Source organism: Idiotropiscis lumnitzeri, chromosome 19, assembly GCF_059441095.1.
Source record: "Idiotropiscis lumnitzeri isolate Australia: NSW breed Sydney's pygmy pipehorse chromosome 19, RoL_Ilum_1.0, whole genome shotgun sequence".
Classification (NCBI taxonomy): Eukaryota; Metazoa; Chordata; class Actinopteri; order Syngnathiformes; family Syngnathidae; genus Idiotropiscis; species Idiotropiscis lumnitzeri.
The window spans coordinates 10441142-10458262 of record NC_142409.1 but is presented as its reverse complement, the minus strand read 5'-3'; the positions used below and the strand labels follow the sequence as shown (position 1 = coordinate 10458262).

The following is a 17121-nucleotide window of genomic DNA, read 5'->3' as shown; positions in this document are numbered from 1 at the left end:
GGCACATTTGGAACATTATCGCCATCTAGTGGTCACTTGCTAGAACGTAATATGGGGACAACTGACTGGTTTGAAATAATATATAGCATGTTTAATTGCGATACCACCTATTTTTAATATAAATATTACTATTAGTATGTTAATTCCGTATGGATTTTTTTTATTTATGTTTAGTAGTTTCAATCTTGTTTCCTGATTTTTTGGGAATTTTTCTATTGTGTTATACATTTAATGAGTATTTTTTTATTTATTACACTTACTATTATTTTTATATTTTCTTTGTGTTTTTCCTTTACTATTAATTCTCTAATTTTCAGTGGGCTGTTACCTTTTTTGATCAGTTTATTTATAGTTATTTATTTCACATTTTAATGTAAATATTTTGTTTATTTTATATGGTTTTATTTTAACATAAGATTTAAAATTTTGTATTTTCTATTGATTCATTTATTCAATTATAATTCTATTCTAATTTTTATATATATCGCTTTGAATTTTTCTTCTAATTCTCATAATAATAATGTATTTTTGTGTTATTTGTATAACTATTTTAATTATTATACTAAATAAATATTTAGCGAATGCTAATTTCATATTTTTACTTCTGCTATTTAATTTTTAGTATTTTTTTATTTTTAAAGTATGATTTTATAAAATAAATATATATAATTGTACATTTACCTTTATTTCATTATTACAACAACTAACAATAATTTCAGGAAATTCTCATGAATGAATTCAGCTAATATTTCTGACCTCTTCATAAGAACGGGCCGGGCCGTATATATGCTCCATGTCCATGTATGACTTTGATTTCACGTCTTGGTTGCCAGGAAACATTTCCCACCAGGAGGCCTTGAACACGTCTTAACGCCAACACACAATGCCTTCAACAGACACTATGTTGCAGTCGAAGCATTTCGCCGGGGTCAACGCTAAAAGCGCTTGCGCAGGTTCAGCGCTTATAGATTGCGTGGCTGCAGACGCTATAGAAAAAAAAACGGATAAAGAAAATCAATACACTGTTTTATTCCACGTGAGCGCAGTGTGAAGTTTGCTGGAGAAAAAGGCCAGCGATTGACGCAGAAGGTCACCCGCGCTGCTATTCAGAGCAAAATGCCAAAAAGTGTGTGTCTGTGTGTGTGTTTGTGCGTGTGTGTGTGGTTGAAAGAAATGGCGAAAGCAAGATAAAAGTGATAAACTAGCAGAACTGCTTTGAAATGACGTCAGCATGTCTTGTATGTCGGCCATCTTTGTGGAGCGCGTTAATACACGGCGGCCATCTTTGTGGAGTGCGGGATTCTTTTTGGGGGGGGGGATACGTACAGTTTTGCTTGCCGTGGGATTTTTTTTCGGTGGATCGCCGCTCAGTTTATTTATGGCGGCCATATTGGTGGAGTGTTGCTGTGGCTCTTTTTTTTTTATGTTACATCCTTGTAAAAAACATGAAAGTTGAAATGACCATCTTGTGATTTTTCTTTCATTTTGAGGCGTGTATGTCATCCATATTTTTTAGGAAAGAAAAAAGTTATTCGCAATGAAACCGTGAAGAGACGCACGTAAAAGCATTTTTACGGCATCGCTAAACCTTAACACCGCTTGTGAGCGCTTTACAATGTCGCTGAAATGTTGCGGCATGCACCGTTGCAAATTAGCCGCGTAAAAGAAAGCAGTTTTTTTGCGTAAAGAAAGCCATCATCCAACGCTTTGCTTTGACAGATTTGACGCAAATATTAGCTGACAAATTATCTTTCTAGTCTGCGCGCGTGGCAGAGTGAAATATCTGCGCGGCTTTTCTGTGTGCTAGTCATGAGGTAACCATGGCAACAGACAGCCTCACAAATGGCAGTGAGCTGTCAATCAAAAGCCCACTTTTTTTTTTTCTCTCTCCTTCCTTTTTCCCCCGGAGTGCAAACTAAAAAGCCCGCTGATTATTTTGTCTGGTTTTACTTCTTAATTGGGCGCCTTGAAACCGTAGGAAGTGCCAAATCATTATCGTTAACCTTGTCCCATTTTTGACGATTATTATTATTATTGCTGTGACTCACCTTTTTCCAATAAGTAGAAACTCTGGAGTTTGTGATTTCCCCCATCCCTAACATGAAGTCAATTGTTTTAAAATGGGACGAGTTCAGAATTGAAATCTAAATGGACAACAATAGTTTTATGAAAATCAGTAATCAGCAAACTTTATTTTGTCATGCCTCAAAATAGTCGTGTACCGGTAATTATTTGGCTAATAAGTGCTTGTGTGATGATATGACCGACAAGCTTTTTTTTTTTTTTTTTGAATAAGGTCAAAAAATCAATGTTCAACAAGCCATATTGAGTAATACCTCAAATTAAAAGATTTGATGCAGGCTTTTCAGCTGTGTCGATATTTTGTCATCCTCTGCTTGTATGCTGACGCAATCACCCCAAAAAACAAATTTAATACATAATAGTCGTCAACAAATCAGATTGAGTTATACTTCATATTAAAGCTCTTGAGGAGGGCTTTCTGGATATTAAATGTCAGTTTGGGTTGTTTTTGCTTATGTAAGAAAGTAAAACCAAATCTGCCATCAACAAGCCATGTTGACTAATAGCTCAAATTTGCAATTATTTTTGCAAATACGTTTTGCAATGGCCCAAAAATGCTTCAAGGTTACCATTCCTTGGCTGTCTTTTCCTGTTTGATTCACATAATTGAAGCCACATCACACTAAATGTCCCTAATTAATTTTCTTCTTTTCCACATCTCAGCGTGACTGTTGGACGAATGAACCAGCAAGTTCCTTCGCTCAAGTGTGCCTGTTGTGTTCACAAAGGAAAAGCGGCAAGAGTGTTATTTCTACCCCCCCCTCCCTAACCCGATGCACAAGTTAACAAGTTGCCAATCCAAAAGCCTGCAGTCTTATAATTACAGCTCTTGTTTCGCCTCCCCAGACACACATAATGGGACATTTTCTCACTCCTCGCTGCACAGCTTTGGCGAGCTGGCATTAGTGAAACTGGCGTATTAAAGGGAAAAAGGGAAAAAAAAAGCTGTGGAGGCACAACAAGTGCTTCTCGTCCTGCTTTAATTGGTTCTGGAGGAGTTAGAGGGCTCGAGGAGATGGAGAGGGCCTTGCTGTTTATTGGAGAGGCTTTTTTGTTTGACCGCGGTGGCAATTGGATGGAAGATTTGAATAGCTGACTAATGGCGCCCTCTAGTGGACACATTGGGCTTTGTTGGGTGAAATGCTTTGTCATTTTTTTAAATTGAATATTATAAAAATGAAAAATGGAATGTTTGTAATTACATTTCTAAGAATGACAAAATTATGGATCACTTGTCATAAAATATTTTTTTTAATTATACACTGAATGTATATACTTTATACAAACGTACATACATCTAAAAACTAGAATTAAAAAGTCCTATACGTGTAAATGCGATTTTTCTATTGGATGCAATTATTATTAGGAACAAAACGCCTTTGTAAAAAAAAAATTAAATAATCGTGTGACTTAACGCTGCTTTTGACGAATAAAACGTAATTTTCGAGCACAACAATGTTCTTTATTAAAACCCATTTTACAGTTTTGTAGCACAATGGTCTTTCGATTTGACATTAAATTGATGACTTTAAAAAAACATTTTTTGTCATTATGATACGTTTGAATTGCGCTAACACCATTTCCACTCATTAAAAATGATTCATAAAAGCTTAAGTAGCTGAGGCGGATAATAGCAGCAGCTGTCGCTTGTCGTCGTCTTTAGCGGCTTCCAATTTGACTAAAGAAAACAAATTTCTTGTTCATCCCAGCGGAAGTAATCAAGGTGACGTTTTATAACCCTCGGCTGGAGCATCGTCGGCAACTCATTCAACTTGCTCCAAATGAAGACAAACAAGTTTTTTTTTTTTTCGCTAAACACGGCTCGTTTCTTTATTGTCGCTAGTGAGTCGGCCACATTCTCCTCAGATAGAAAGCACTTAAGAATCACAAGAGAAGAAGAAAACAAAAAAAATGAGCCCGTCGTCGCATTCTTTTGGTATGCCGGTTAATTCATCCTCTGATTGGCGTGATTGTGTTTCCCCAATTAACTCACCTGAATTCTGATTCCAAACAAAGAGAGACTAAAATGATTACAAATAAGAAGATGGCGACTACGCTGATTAGTCAGTTAGTTGCAAACAAAGTTAAAAAGAGCGAGGGGATGAAAGTGCTTCCAAAGCAGGTTGACTCTGAAATCCAAGTCCACACACGTTGAGTGTTGCCATGAAATGTTTGTCGTCCTCCTCCTCGTCGTTCCGCAACTTTTGTTGTCGTTGTTGTTTTTTTTAGGGTCCTACGATATTAGTGTCGCACGTCTTGTTTGCTTGAAGGTTACGGTTTATTTCGACTGCGTTCCTGCCAACGAGAGAGAAAGAGAGAGAGAAGACATCATTGGAAGGTGTCGATACAACAAGGAACACAAACGGCTGCGGGCTTGTTTTGATTCGCTGGCCACTTTGGAGCGCCTCATCGTCCGACGTGAGCGCACGTCATGCAGAGAAAGGCGGAACAAAACATTTAGGTGGGTGGGAGAATTTTTTATTTATTTTTTTATTTTTATTTTTTGGACTTGACAGCCAGATTTTAAAGTCGTGTGGCTACTTTAGAGCGCCTCGTTGTCACTTGACCGCTACCTGACATTTTAATCTCCTAATGAATATATTATTAATACACTGACTCATTTTTTTCACTCTCATTACTTTCATAACAACCATGAACATATGTTCTATTTTTTTTGTACATAATGTTTAAAAATTGGCCCAGCGGATCAAATCAGCATTGAACGGTTGCTGCGGTAACGCGTCTAAAAGGACGCCGTCACTGAATGAAACCTTTTGTGTGCTGACCTCCACTCTCATACCTCTGGGCATCACAACTATTAATATACTCAATGTCGCTATTATGAGTCCAGCAGCACGCGCTCTTTTTTTTTACTATTGCACTACTCGTACAAGTGACGAGATGGATCCACGTTATAAAACGGCGCCGTGCACGTTGCAGAACTGGTGCATTTCTGCGGGGACTGTTGTGACGGAAGCTCCTTTCACGTCGGCTATTTTGATCGCCATGCAAGATTTTCCGTCTTTTATCATGGCTCTGTGTGAACGGCGGCGTGGACGTGCTGACATACTTAATAATTTAAAGTTTCTCATGTATATATTTTAGATGACTCGTTCCAGCATCCAGCCTGAAAACTGTGAATGTTACCGCGACTGAGCTTGGCGTTCAAAGGGAGCTCATGGCCTGCATCAGCCTTTGTCTCAAAACTGGGAATGCCGGGAATGTGGGCTATTTCGAGGCCCCCCTCCTCGGGTATCCTTCCCCTCTCATGGTGCTCATCACACCCGCGAGATGGCTGTCGACAAATTAGGCTTGTTTCCCCCCCTCTAAAAAAAATAATAAATAAATAAAATTCACGTTGCTTGTCATTAAGCACGACTTGTCGGGAACTTCCACTTGCAGCAGACCGAGCAGGTGAATCAGCTGATATATTTTTGTTTTTTTTTAGACAGTGACTCAGTGAAAAGAGAGCGCACGGGCACGTTATAGGGGAGGTGCTCCACTCAGTCACGTACATTCAAACAAACGGCAGCAGACTCAAATAGTTCCGATATAGGACTACGCTGAATGGGACTGTAAAAAAAAAAATAAATGAATCAAGTATTTTGTAGTGTAATTTGCATTTTTGCAAAAAGGATGGAAAGTCAACCAATGTCGTAGGGAACAAACTCGCCCAAATGTGACTCAGGCTGCATTTTGACAGTCGACCTTCCGGTCTGCCCTTTGTGGCGCTCTTACCTTCCTCAAAGCGTCCTCTTCTTCCTGGCGTTTCTCGTAATGTGCAAAGTCATCAAAGATTGAGGTGGTATGCTTGTAAGTGGCGATAATTTTAAGCACTTGTTTGGCCTTCTCCAGGGGCACCTCCTGAGTGTCCCTGGAGTTGGTCACAGGCTTGTTGTCATTGTTCTCCAGCCGGATGTGTCGCAGCTGGTTGTTGGGCACGTCCTTGATGAAGGCCCACTTCACCTCAAATTTGCCCTTCCACTTGTCCTGAGACCAGACGCCAGCGTAGGCGTTGTAGTCCACGGGCGAGCGCATCTCGGCCACGCCGCAGAAGTGCCCGCTGCCGTTGACGCTGAACAGCAGGTACAAGGGCCCCTTGCCGCCCAGCGAGCGGTAGGCCCCGTCCAGACGCTTGTTGCCGTGTTCTGTGCTGCACCAGATGGAATACTTGATGGAGCGGTGGATGTCGTCTTCCGAATAGCTCTTGATGATGAAAACGCGTCCGTTTTTCAAGTTCCACTCAAACTCTTTGGGGTTGTAGTTGTTGAGGGCGCGCAGTTTCTCCAGCACGGGGTGCACTTCGCCCGAGCACAGCGAGGCGTTCATCGGGATGCCCACGCCCATGCCGAAGCCGTCGCCTCGGTTCCTGGGAGCCACCCAGCGGTTGGGCGGCGGGCCGGGCTGCTGGGGTTGATGCTGATGGAGGGGGTGCGGGGGGCCGGGGTGGGAGGAGAGGTGCAGGGGGCCGGGCGGGAGGGACTGAGGGTGTTGCGGGGACTGAAGGGACTGGAGGTGGAAGGGTTGGTGCTGGTGTTGAGGCTGATGAGGCAAAGGGTTCTGCAGTAAGGCCGGGGGCTGGGCGAGAAGAGGCTGCGGCACCAGAGGCGGCGTAGGCATCATCGTCTGAGCTAGCGGCGGCTTGTTCAGGGGACCCTTATCATCCCAGGTACCAATGTTCATGTTGTGCTTTATGGGCGGCGGAGGAATGGCGGCGCCCACTATCCCCATGTTGCCTTTGGGCTTAGCCTTGAGTTGCGGCTTGGCCGGCTTCTTGGCGATGGCTGCCCACGAGGCGGGTTTACCTGCCGACGAGCTCACGGAAGGCGGGAGGTTATTGGCTGCCATGCTGCTCATCCCGGCGGTGCCCGCTAAGGGCGAGCCCACGGTTTTGGTGACGGCCGCAACCATGTCCGTACCCAGTTTGAGCCCCGCCATGCTCTGCTCGATGCTGTTCAACACCGGCATCTTACTGAGCTGCGTGTCGCTCCCGAAGCCGGCCTGTCCGTCGGCGATGGCGCGGCCCAGCGAGCTGGGGGCGTAGCCGTAGCTGTTGCTGTAGACGGAGGTCTGCGTGGACTGACCCTGGGACACGCTGGTGCCCCAGGTGGAGAAGTCGGCGTTGCCAGGGAAGAAGTTGAAACCGTGTTGGCCCAGAAAGGGCGGCGTGTTGCCCAGGGCGCCCGGTTGGCTGAACACGCCGTCAGGGATGAAGTGCGGCTCGCCATTGCTCATCTGTCCGTAGGTGGTCAGGTAGGGCATGGGCGGGTCTCCTGCCGTGGACCAGGCGGCCTCCCCGAGAGAGTACGGGAATCCAATAGACGGCGCATAGTAGCTGGGCATGTAGGGATCAGACATGGGTGGGTAGCTGTTACCCTGCTTGGAGAAAACATCGCAAACTATTAATGCAAGTTACTTTGCAACTATGACGTCACTTTTTAATGGCACCAGGTTATGCACTGACCAGTTCCTTGAAGAAAGTGCACGGCGCATGGCCGAGGCTATTAAATTATCCCATTTTACCTGATTTGTCTGGCTGCTTATGTAAGGCTCAAAGTCATCATCGTTCACTCCGTCCTTTTGATGCATTGATCCGTTTTGCACTGTGTGGAAAAGAACACAACATTAAATCACGGCGGGGTGGACTATAATACGCATAAATATTTAATTTCTGGTAATAACCGTGTAGTATCGCCAGATGGAAAATGAGTGTTTGTTTTTGGACCAGAATGTACCGCTACAGTTACTTACCTTTATTTCCCTGTCCCTTAGGTCTCTGGAATGGTGGAAAAGATTGCATTAGCACAATATTCATAACTTTACATTTCGTCACACCACCAAACCAAAATGGTACATAAAGAGGATAGACAGGTCAATTATGTAGCTCTGCCATCTAGTGGAAGAGCATTTAATCGTTCTGCTTGTCAGTGTACGTTACTGGCATAGATAGTACCATGAGGGGAAAAAAGATGCATCATTTGCAGGGATTAAATAATTGTCTGTCCTATGTAGTGAAATTGGATGCCTTCTCGAGGAACGCCTGATCATCTCTTGCAGCTCACAGCTTGGTAATGACTGCATCGGCTCAGACAAGAAGCTGTGTTTTAGTGGATGAACATGTCAGTGGGCTTGCAGCAGCTTGCAGGCTGTTTGGTTCTTATTATGAAGCGGATGTCAAACGCCGAGGCATCCTGTTAAAAGGTGCCGCAGCGCCGACCGGCTCCAACCGGCTCCACGGTGAACTCGGGTCGGCCTGCTTGCGTTTTCGGGCGGCTAAACAGCTATCATATATCGCAGCTTTTTGTTGATTATGGCATCCCCACTAGGATCGAACTGCAGTCGGCAAACTTTCCCAACCAGCCAGCCCGCCTCAACCCACCGGGTCCCGACCGTCAAGCGAAGCTAAGCGTGGCCGAAACCGACCTGCTGGTGGTCCACTGTGGTCGCAGACATCCTCCAGGAAGCGGGGCCGATGGCTGCTCAGCACACTGTCCGTCCGCCCGTGTGCACTCCTCCTCCGCCGCGCTTTCTCCCCCTCCTCCCGCCTCCCTGCCTCGGTTCTCCGGCTGTCCGATCCCTCCGCGAGCGTTCTGGCGGCGGCGGCGGCCGAACCCCCGGGAGCACACGACAACGTCGTCGTTTATCGACGAATAAATTGGGCGTTGAACGAAGTGGATGACTGAGCGTGAGGAGAGGAGAGGAGCGCGGGAGTGAGTCAACGGGAACGTGACGAGCGTTTTACGGGAATATCCCCCCTGCCATCTTCCACAATGGCGGACTGGCTTCTCTTTTTTTTCCCCGAGTCCCGCTTCCGCTCCGCTCCTCCGCTCGGTGACCTTCCGCCTGTGACGCTCTGAGAGTCATGTTCCACTCTGACACTTCACATGACAGTCGCAAGCTCAGCTTCTTTCCTCATAATGGACAACCGCAACCATTTAAACACTTTTTTTTAAGAAAACAAGCCCTCCATTGTCGTTGAACTAACTGCTTCAGCTAGCACGTGTATTTTTTAGCGTAGCCTCGTCTTTTTAACAACTGCGCTATTACCTGAATGAAAATGAGTGAATAAAATTTGTGTACACATCACCATCCTTTGAAAATACATATAACAAGAATCAAACATTTAGTTTTTCCAAAGTTTGTTTTCTTATGACCAAAACGTTTCAAAATAAATTGAACAGTAGTTGAACAAATAAGAATGACCCATCTTTGCTCTCAGCTCACCATGCACCACCCGCACTCTTCTTTCTGGCCGTTTTAACCCCTCATTCCCAAAAAACACGCTGCTTTTGACCCTTTTCGATTTCCCTGCCCCAAACTACTGGCACACTCAAGTATAAAACTTAATTTATTCCAGTATAATCTCTACAACTGTTTTAAACCTTTTATTCACAGTGTACTACGATGTAATACTATCTGAATAAGTAACCATCACAAATCTGTATCTAGTCATGTGTATTTGTATTTGCTTTGCTTTATTCTTTATTCAGCCTGGTCGGCACTGTCAATTGGAATATTTTTTCAAATTCCTTAACTAGATAAAGGTTACATAAATGAACTAAATAAACAATTTCCTTCCTCGCGTTATTTCTTGGGCAGAGCAGACACATTCAATATGGCGTACAAGCGTGCCTATCCCAGCAATAAAACAACCCGCACTCGGCGTCATTTCTTGGGCAAAGCCGACACATTCAATATGGCGTACATGCGTACCTATCCCAGCAATAAAACAACCCGCACTCGGCGTCACTCTATATGTGTATATGATGTCTATGTTGCCGTGCGTCAACGAGAAGCGATTTCCTTGAACGAGACCATTTCTCGCGAGACTTTCCCCGAAGCTGGCTCGCGCACCAGTATGGCAGCCGTCGCCCTGAGGTCTTGTCGCAGAGGGCTTTCACGCTTTTTAAGCCACGGAAGCTCCGCCGCTTCATCCGACACACACTCGAAAGGTTTGTCCTGTTCTTAAATTGTCCACTCGGCATTGTAACACGGCGTGTTATCTCTCGGGTGGACATTTACACGTTACGAGGGGGGTGTGGCTTTGAAGGACTGCGTCGTTTTCAAAAATATTGGGCTGTAGTTCTGTATAATCTGTGCTTGTCACTGAATTAATTACAGTCAGACATGATTTGCGAGTCCTTAACGTTCAACGTGCCTTCATCCTGTGATGGGCACGTCTTAAACGTGCTGGTCACGAGTGATGAAATTCTCTCCTTGAGGAGTTTGCCTTTCTTCTATTATGTCACGTTCCCTTCCATGTTGACATTTACATAACATGCAAAACTAACACTTGTGTCCACCAGGAGACCGTCGGCACAAGTCCACAGTCCAGTATGCCACTAGGCCGGATCTTCCCAAATTGGCTTATAGGATGGTTAAGGGCAAAAGTCCAGGGGTGGTCTTCCTGCCTGGCTACGGGTCCAACATGAATGGACAGAAAGCTGAAGCGCTGGAAGAATTCTGCAGGTCACTCGGACACTCGTACCTCAGGTGAGCCATCAAAAATCACAATGGTATCCTGTGAACCTGTTTATCGCCGAGTTCTAGACCCACCCGTTCAGTGAAACTCTGCTTGCTGGCAACTGCCAAACTGCTGTTGGTTTATTATTATTTACTGCTGTCATTTAAAGAGAAATTCATTGTTCAGTCTGTCACGACAGGTCACTAGCGTTGATAGCTAAACCAAAATATATATGTCCTAAATAATTGTCAGACAAATTCTGTGAATAATTGGATAATTTCCTTCGCCACTTCAGGTTGGGAATCACAGCTAAAGCATCTTTATAATCCTTCATAGTTGCCATTTGTGCTTTCTGTGCTCGCATAGGTTCGACTACACCGGACACGGGGCCTCAGAGGGGGTCCTAGCAGAGGGGACCGTTGGCACGTGGAAAAAAGATGTCCTTTATATGTTGGATGAGTTTGCAGAAGGCCCACAGGTAATGAATGCTTTACATCCTCAAAGAGGGGGATTCATTTAAAACCGATTTTTTTAATGTGTATGAGAGCCCAAACACAGTTGGGAGAAATTGCTTTCTGTGGCATTCCAAAAACAGGCACTTGCTTGAATTCGAAAGATAATAAATCAAGAACAAGATTACGCGTTTTACCACAAGGTGTCACTGTGTTACCACAAACTGAAGCAATAGGCTTCATGGAACGTCTACTACAAGGACACACTATTAGGTACAGGTGATAGGCTCTTACATCATATACTCAGCCGTGTTTTTATTTCCTTGTAGATTCTCGTGGGCTCCAGTATCGGAGGCTGGCTCATGCTGCTGGCAGCCATCGCACGTCCGGAGAAGACGGCCGCCCTGGTGGGCATCTCCACTGCCACCGACCACATTGTCACCTCGTTCAACTCTCTTCCACTGGAGGTGGGACCATTTTTACGTGCGGTCTGGCCGACTATCCACCATTTTCAAGCCTTTGTCTGAGACAATGTCGTGCCGCGCAGACAAAGATGCAGTTCCAGGAGAAGGGCGAGTGGACGGTACCGACGAAGCACTGCGAGGAGGGCGTGTACAAGTTCAGCATGGACTTCCTGCGCGAGGCCGAGAACCACTGCGTGCTGCACAGCCCTCTGCCGGTCACGTGCCCCGTGCGCCTCATCCACGGCCTGAAGGACGAGGACGTGCCGTGGCACGTCTCCATGCAGGTGGCCGAGCGCGTGCTCAGCACCGACGTTGACGTCATCCTGCGGCGCCACGGCCAGCACCGCATGTCGGAGAAGGACGACATCAAGCTCATGGTCTACACTATCGATGACCTCATAGACAAGTTGACCACAATGGTGTGAAAACAAGGTACCGGGGCGGCGGCGTGGTCTGGGGGGAGGGGCTTAGCGTCGAAAAACTGTTTACTACCAAAAAAAAAAAAGACCTTTTGTCCTCTCTTTGTATTTCCGTTGCAAATTAGGTTGCGTTGAATGTTAGACGGGTCACTCACTTCTTCTGCTGCTCCTCTTCCTTCCTTTTGAACGTCACAAGTCTATAGAGATCCTGTGCCTTTTTTTAAAAATGACACTTCACCCTTGTGGGCCCAATAAAACCTCTGCACACTGTCGGTGCAGCTCTTTGTATCCTTGACTCCAATGCGATGCACGTTATCAGCTTAACAGGTACGCCGTCGAGGGTTTTCGTGCCGGGGCGGGCATCGAACTAAAACGAACAGAAGGGCAAGGTCACATTTTAAAATTTGTGTCTTTAAGGGGGGAACTTAAGTAAAAAATGTTCTACGTAGCCCCACTAGTCCAAACGCGGCATTCTGATTCATATTGCATTTGTGGAATATGAATCAAGTAGCAAAAGCCGGCTGTTTTTTTTTGTTTTTTATCTGTCAATTTAAGCCATGCAGTGAGTCCAAGTTACTCACCGTGTGTTTGGTAGTTAGTTGTAAATAAAATGTTATTATATCGTTGTGATATATTTTTTGTGGTTTCGGGGAAACCGAACCCGTGTTCCATTTATGGTGTAAAAACGCTCGAAACCAACTGATATGAAATGAGAATGATCAGGTGAAATGTATGCCGGGTGGGCTGTATGCAGCCGACGGGCCATACTTTGCCCTTGTCTGGCGTGACATTTTTTTTTTTTTTTACCTCAGCATGGCTCAGCTGGGCTGTTGATCATTAACACCAAATTGTCCCCTCGCTGGATTGTGCTCAATGGGGCGGCGCGAGTCACTTCTCACGGAGGGCTGCGACCTTTTGTCTTGCTCTGTCTGTCGTCGTTGTTGTGTCGTCACGCATGGGCGAGAACATCCATCGAAGATGCTCGAAAGCGCATGGTCTTGAAATTGGACCTTATATATGAGGCCGGAGCAACGGAATGGTCTCCCCTGAACCCAAACGCAGAACCCTGAGAGAAAGCATCAGGCCAAAAAGAGGAACACCTAAATGAAAGCCGCATGTTGGTCACAGTTGTGCATTTTATTGCTCATCTATTTTAGGTCTCGTTTATAGAATTAGACTCGGCGATTCTGGGGAATATTGCAAATTGAAAGGAGTAAATTGTACATTATAATTAACTTCAAAACAAAAAGTCTCTTCGTAAAAAAATCTGTTTAATATACTAGATAAAAAAAAATTGCGCATGTCAGAATTTCTACCCCACTGTTACATAACAGTGGTTGTAATTTACATAACCAAGTTTCTGCACCCATGACACGACCAGCTAAGCTGGGCGAAGATCCAGAGCCACTTTCGAGCTACCCACGTCCTCTCCGGCTGTGATGCCCCACTATCTTGTCAAAGCCTAAAAGGTAAGCAAAGCTGCACTTACCTGCGTTCACCTGAGTTTGACTTGAGTTCCGATTTCTCGAGGTACGAGTTCGCTTGAGACCGCTCGCCGAATGCAAATTGGCTTCTATGCTGTAGCGCTAATATCCTTTAAGGAAAAGATTGAACACAAACAGTGCCGTGACGCATGTAATAAAGACAATATACATGTATTCTTTATTCTCTGTAAAACACGACCAGTTTTTGTGCGGAAGCGGACATGCTGACGAACTGATTTAAATTGAGGGGCAAAATACATACCTCTCCTTTGCAATGACGACAAATCTGGTATTTGTGCTCTTGTTTACGTCATATTGCCTTAGATTACATTTTGTAGGTGTATCCAAAGAAGTGTCCATTCGTGTTTCCGCCTGGGACAAAGTGCACAATAGGGATGAAACAATCAATAAACGCATCAATAGTCAGGCTTCCAGTTGCTCACACGGACTGCAGTGACCGCTGCCGCCGCCCCCCCTCCCCCCTCCCCCCTCCCTTCCTCGTCTCCCTCCCTCGTATATATAAAAAGGCGTGTCCTCCCCCCTCCCGCACTCTGAGCGCCCCACACACCCAAGCCTGGCCCCAACACGCTTCTGCTGCCCTTCATGGATGCTCCAGGACTCCGGCAGCCTCCGAGGAATTGACGCGCTGCTGTGACAAGGTGACGCGACCACGCAACAGCTCATCTCAACTGTAAGTCAACTGCATGCGCGCGTGTGTGTGTGTAGTGTTTAATATCTATATTAAACTTTAAAAAAAACGACATGAATGCTATCTTTTGATGGTGCACCACGAAGGGCTGACGTCATTGAATTTTTAGCGCGGTGCTAAAAATAGACCCGATGTGGCGTTCTGTCCGGTACGCAAGCATCCCTTTATTTATTTATTTATTTATTTTGCAGCATGCCGGAAACAGGTTTGACACGGTCGCCATAGCAATAATGTGTCCCTGGATGGGACATCTGCCATGGACCACACCCGTCCTTCCAGGCCACTTCATTAGGTACACCTGCACATCCACGTGGCATTTGGAAATTTACAACAGTTTTATATTTTGTAACACGTTTATTATGGTGGTTGTGCTGCGTCATACTAAGAGGTGTACCTAATGTTGTGGTCACCTTAAATTAGATCCACAAAAAGGTCAAAATATTAGGAATGGCTCGCATGACGTCGCCATTGTCAGTTGAGACCGACTTTCAATATTCTGGTCAAGTAATGTCAAACCTGACTGCACCTGAGACGTGTCCCGAATATTGTGATTATTGGTTTAGATTAGTGCGAACAGTGCTCGCTTTGACGGCAACACGATATTAGAACTTATAAAGGCATTGGAATCACTAGATTTTAGAAACGGAAAATTGTCCCGGCCCAATGATTAACATTTTGGGGTTGCTTTGCTACCTCCAGCATGGGTCTAGAATTTGTGTCGACTTATGATCAACAAAGATAATGTGGATCTTAACAATTAAGCAAAACCAGACTTTAATTAATTTGCGAACTCGATTAAATGTGATTGTAGGCCGTCGTCACTGGGTGAAACGTCTGGAGAGCGTGACCATGGCGAACAGGGGCCCCAGTTACGGCCTGAGCCGAGAGGTGCAAGAAAAAATCGAGCAGAAGTACGACCCGGATCTGGAGCAGCGACTTGTCGACTGGATTGTGGCCCAGTGCGCCGGCAGCGTGGAGAAGCCGCCGGCGGGCAGGGAAGGCTTTCAGAAATGGCTCATTGATGGGACGGTGAGTGCACGAGCACTGACGTGAGCATCTGAATTATTAAAAAAATAAATAAATAAAAAACTGTTAAAGGCAAAGTTTTCCTTCACTGCCAGCCTGGTTAAAATGGATTTTCGACGTCTATAACTGTCAATGGCACTGTAGATTCGTGGATATTTTTTTTTTTTTTTTATTCTGACCCCCCCGTTTTTTGGGGTTTTTTTTTTTTCTTTCCTTTTTTAAATTTTTTTTTCCCAACATCCCTGTGCTTTCCAGGTGCTGTGTCGACTCATCAACAGCCTTTATCCTAAAGGAAAGGAGCCGATCAAAAAGATCTCCGAGTCCCAGATGGCCTTCAAGCAAATGGAGAAAATCTCTCAGTTCCTGCAGGCGGCTGAGGCCTATGGGGTCACCAAAACTGATATTTTCCAAACAGTAGACCTCTGGGAAGGTAAGTTAAAACAAAAACCAAAAAAAATATATTTTTTGCAGCAGGTTAACTTGTCACATCGCCAATTGCAGGCAAGGACATGGCTGCGGTGCAACGGACTCTCATGGCATTGGGCAGCGTGGCCGTCACCAACGACGACGGCCTCTACAAAGGCGACCCAGACTGGTTCCACAGGTAAAGAACCTCCCATCTTCCTCCTCCCATGTCAGCACCCTTTACTCCCCATCACTGTCTGCACGCAGGAAAGCGCAGGGCTATCGGCGGGAGTTCACAGAGGAGCAGCTGCGCCAGGGCCAAAGTCTGATCAGTCTTCAGATGGGCAGCAACCGCGGGGCGTCTCAGTCAGGCATGACGGGCTACGGTATGCACCGTCAGATCATGTAGAAGACGAGCTAGCCTTATTTCCTTTTACCTTCTACTTGTTTCTTACTAACACTGAGCAACGTAGCGTATTCTGCCTTCTGCTAACCCAACCTCCCTGAAACTGCTGCTTTCAACCACGATGTCTTCTCCTCTTCGTGTCTTCCGCTTTGCTGTGCTGCTGTCACTTCCACTTTATGACTTTATGTGCAACTCCAAGTCCTCAATTCACCCCCCCCCGCCCCGACATATGATTAAAATGTCAAACAAGCCGTCAGTGTTTGCCGCGACTGTGAAAGAGGCATGCATCTTGAATGACATTTACCACGGGTGATTGTTTGACAATTATGTGATCGTGTGCTCAGTCAGCCTCACGTCGTGCCTGGTTTACAGAACTCGACCACCCAGGTCCAGGTCCTGCTACACTTGCCTCAAAATGTGCACTTTTTTTGTTTGTTTGTTTTGATCATGTTTATGGTATTTCTTTTCCCAGTATATATTTCGATCTGGAGGCTTACTGGAGAAAAGGAACAAATAAAACACTTGAACCTAATATTTTAGTGTGTTTGTGTATAAATCGTGACCTGACGGCTGCTTTTTTCTTTTCTTCCTGCTTTTAAAAAAAAACTTTAAAAATGAATATAAATTACAGTGTTGATTTTCTATTTTTAATTTTATAAAACAATATTTTAAAAGAAATTGATTTTACTGAGTTTCAGGCATAACGTGACATGCCACACTTGTACTCAAATGTTATATTTTTAGCAAGTAAGGTATTCATTTACAAGCTGATTAATTTTCTTATTTTTCTTTACCTGCTAAAATTGGGAGATTTTCTTTGCCAAAATAAATAGAAATAAATAAAAAAAAATGTCTTTTTATGTTGCAGCGGATAACGTTGACTTGTGTCCATACATTATTAGTGCGCAAGAACAAATAAAATCAAAGTTTAAAAATGCTTTTTTTAAATTAATTAATTAATTTATTTATTTATTTATTATTATTTTTTTATATAAATGCATCACAATAACCTGAACAGTGGTGCCGACTATGTATACTGTATAGTAGCCGGGGTGTGTTCGCTTTGCAATGATGTTATTGTCTTATCTCCCTCCCTGGGGTTCGTCACTGCCGCCTGGCTTCTCGTCTCTCCTTGCCGAGTGCAATCTAATAATAAAAAAGCAACCGGACAACAAAGTCATTAGGACAGCAGCTTCCTGTGGATGCACTG

The 17121-nt window shown here is 44.7% G+C and overlaps 3 protein-coding genes and 1 long non-coding RNA gene across 5 annotated transcripts in view; 3 read left to right on the top strand and 1 right to left on the bottom strand.

Annotated features, from left to right (window-relative positions):
- The window catches only part of LOC148318476 (uncharacterized), an 86829-nt gene extending 83944 nt beyond the window's left edge, over nt 1-2885 (top strand). The window contains exon 4 of the long non-coding RNA XR_015839952.1: nt 2746-2885. This is a non-coding gene — a long non-coding RNA (uncharacterized LOC148318476). The remainder of the gene's footprint in view (nt 1-2745) is intronic.
- Nucleotides 2886-3644: 759 nt separating this feature from the next.
- On the bottom strand, nt 3645-8962 carry ythdf3 (YTH N6-methyladenosine RNA binding protein F3). 2 transcript variants are annotated; one of them, XM_088283386.1, is made up of 5 exons: nt 8506-8962; nt 7834-7858; nt 7606-7685; nt 5821-7461; nt 3645-4377 (listed from the first exon to the last, which is right to left on the bottom strand). In XM_088283386.1, the coding sequence occupies exons 1-5, from the start codon at nt 8533-8535 to the stop codon at nt 4354-4356; spliced, it is 1800 nt and encodes a 599-aa protein (XP_088139512.1). In that variant the 5' UTR covers nt 8536-8962; the 3' UTR covers nt 3645-4353. The 2 variants fall into 2 exon arrangements, with proteins under 2 accessions (XP_088139512.1, XP_088139513.1); XM_088283387.1 differs by having other exon boundaries at nt 3653-4377; nt 5821-7458; nt 8506-8958.
- A 915-nt stretch (nt 8963-9877) lies between these two features.
- abhd10b (abhydrolase domain containing 10, depalmitoylase b) lies at nt 9878-12159 on the top strand. The gene is made up of 5 exons (XM_088283144.1): nt 9878-10034; nt 10389-10575; nt 10913-11024; nt 11328-11465; nt 11546-12159. The coding sequence occupies exons 1-5, from the start codon at nt 9941-9943 to the stop codon at nt 11885-11887; spliced, it is 873 nt and encodes a 290-aa protein (XP_088139270.1). The 5' UTR covers nt 9878-9940; the 3' UTR covers nt 11888-12159.
- Nucleotides 12160-13877: 1718 nt separating this feature from the next.
- tagln3b (transgelin 3b) lies at nt 13878-16443 on the top strand. Its single transcript, XM_088283035.1, has 5 exons — nt 13878-14056; nt 14886-15103; nt 15356-15530; nt 15602-15704; nt 15773-16443. Exons 2-5 carry the CDS (start codon nt 14924-14926, stop codon nt 15912-15914), a joined length of 600 nt encoding a protein of 199 aa, XP_088139161.1. The 5' UTR covers nt 13878-14056; nt 14886-14923; the 3' UTR covers nt 15915-16443.
- Nucleotides 16444-17121: the final 678 nt, after the last annotated feature.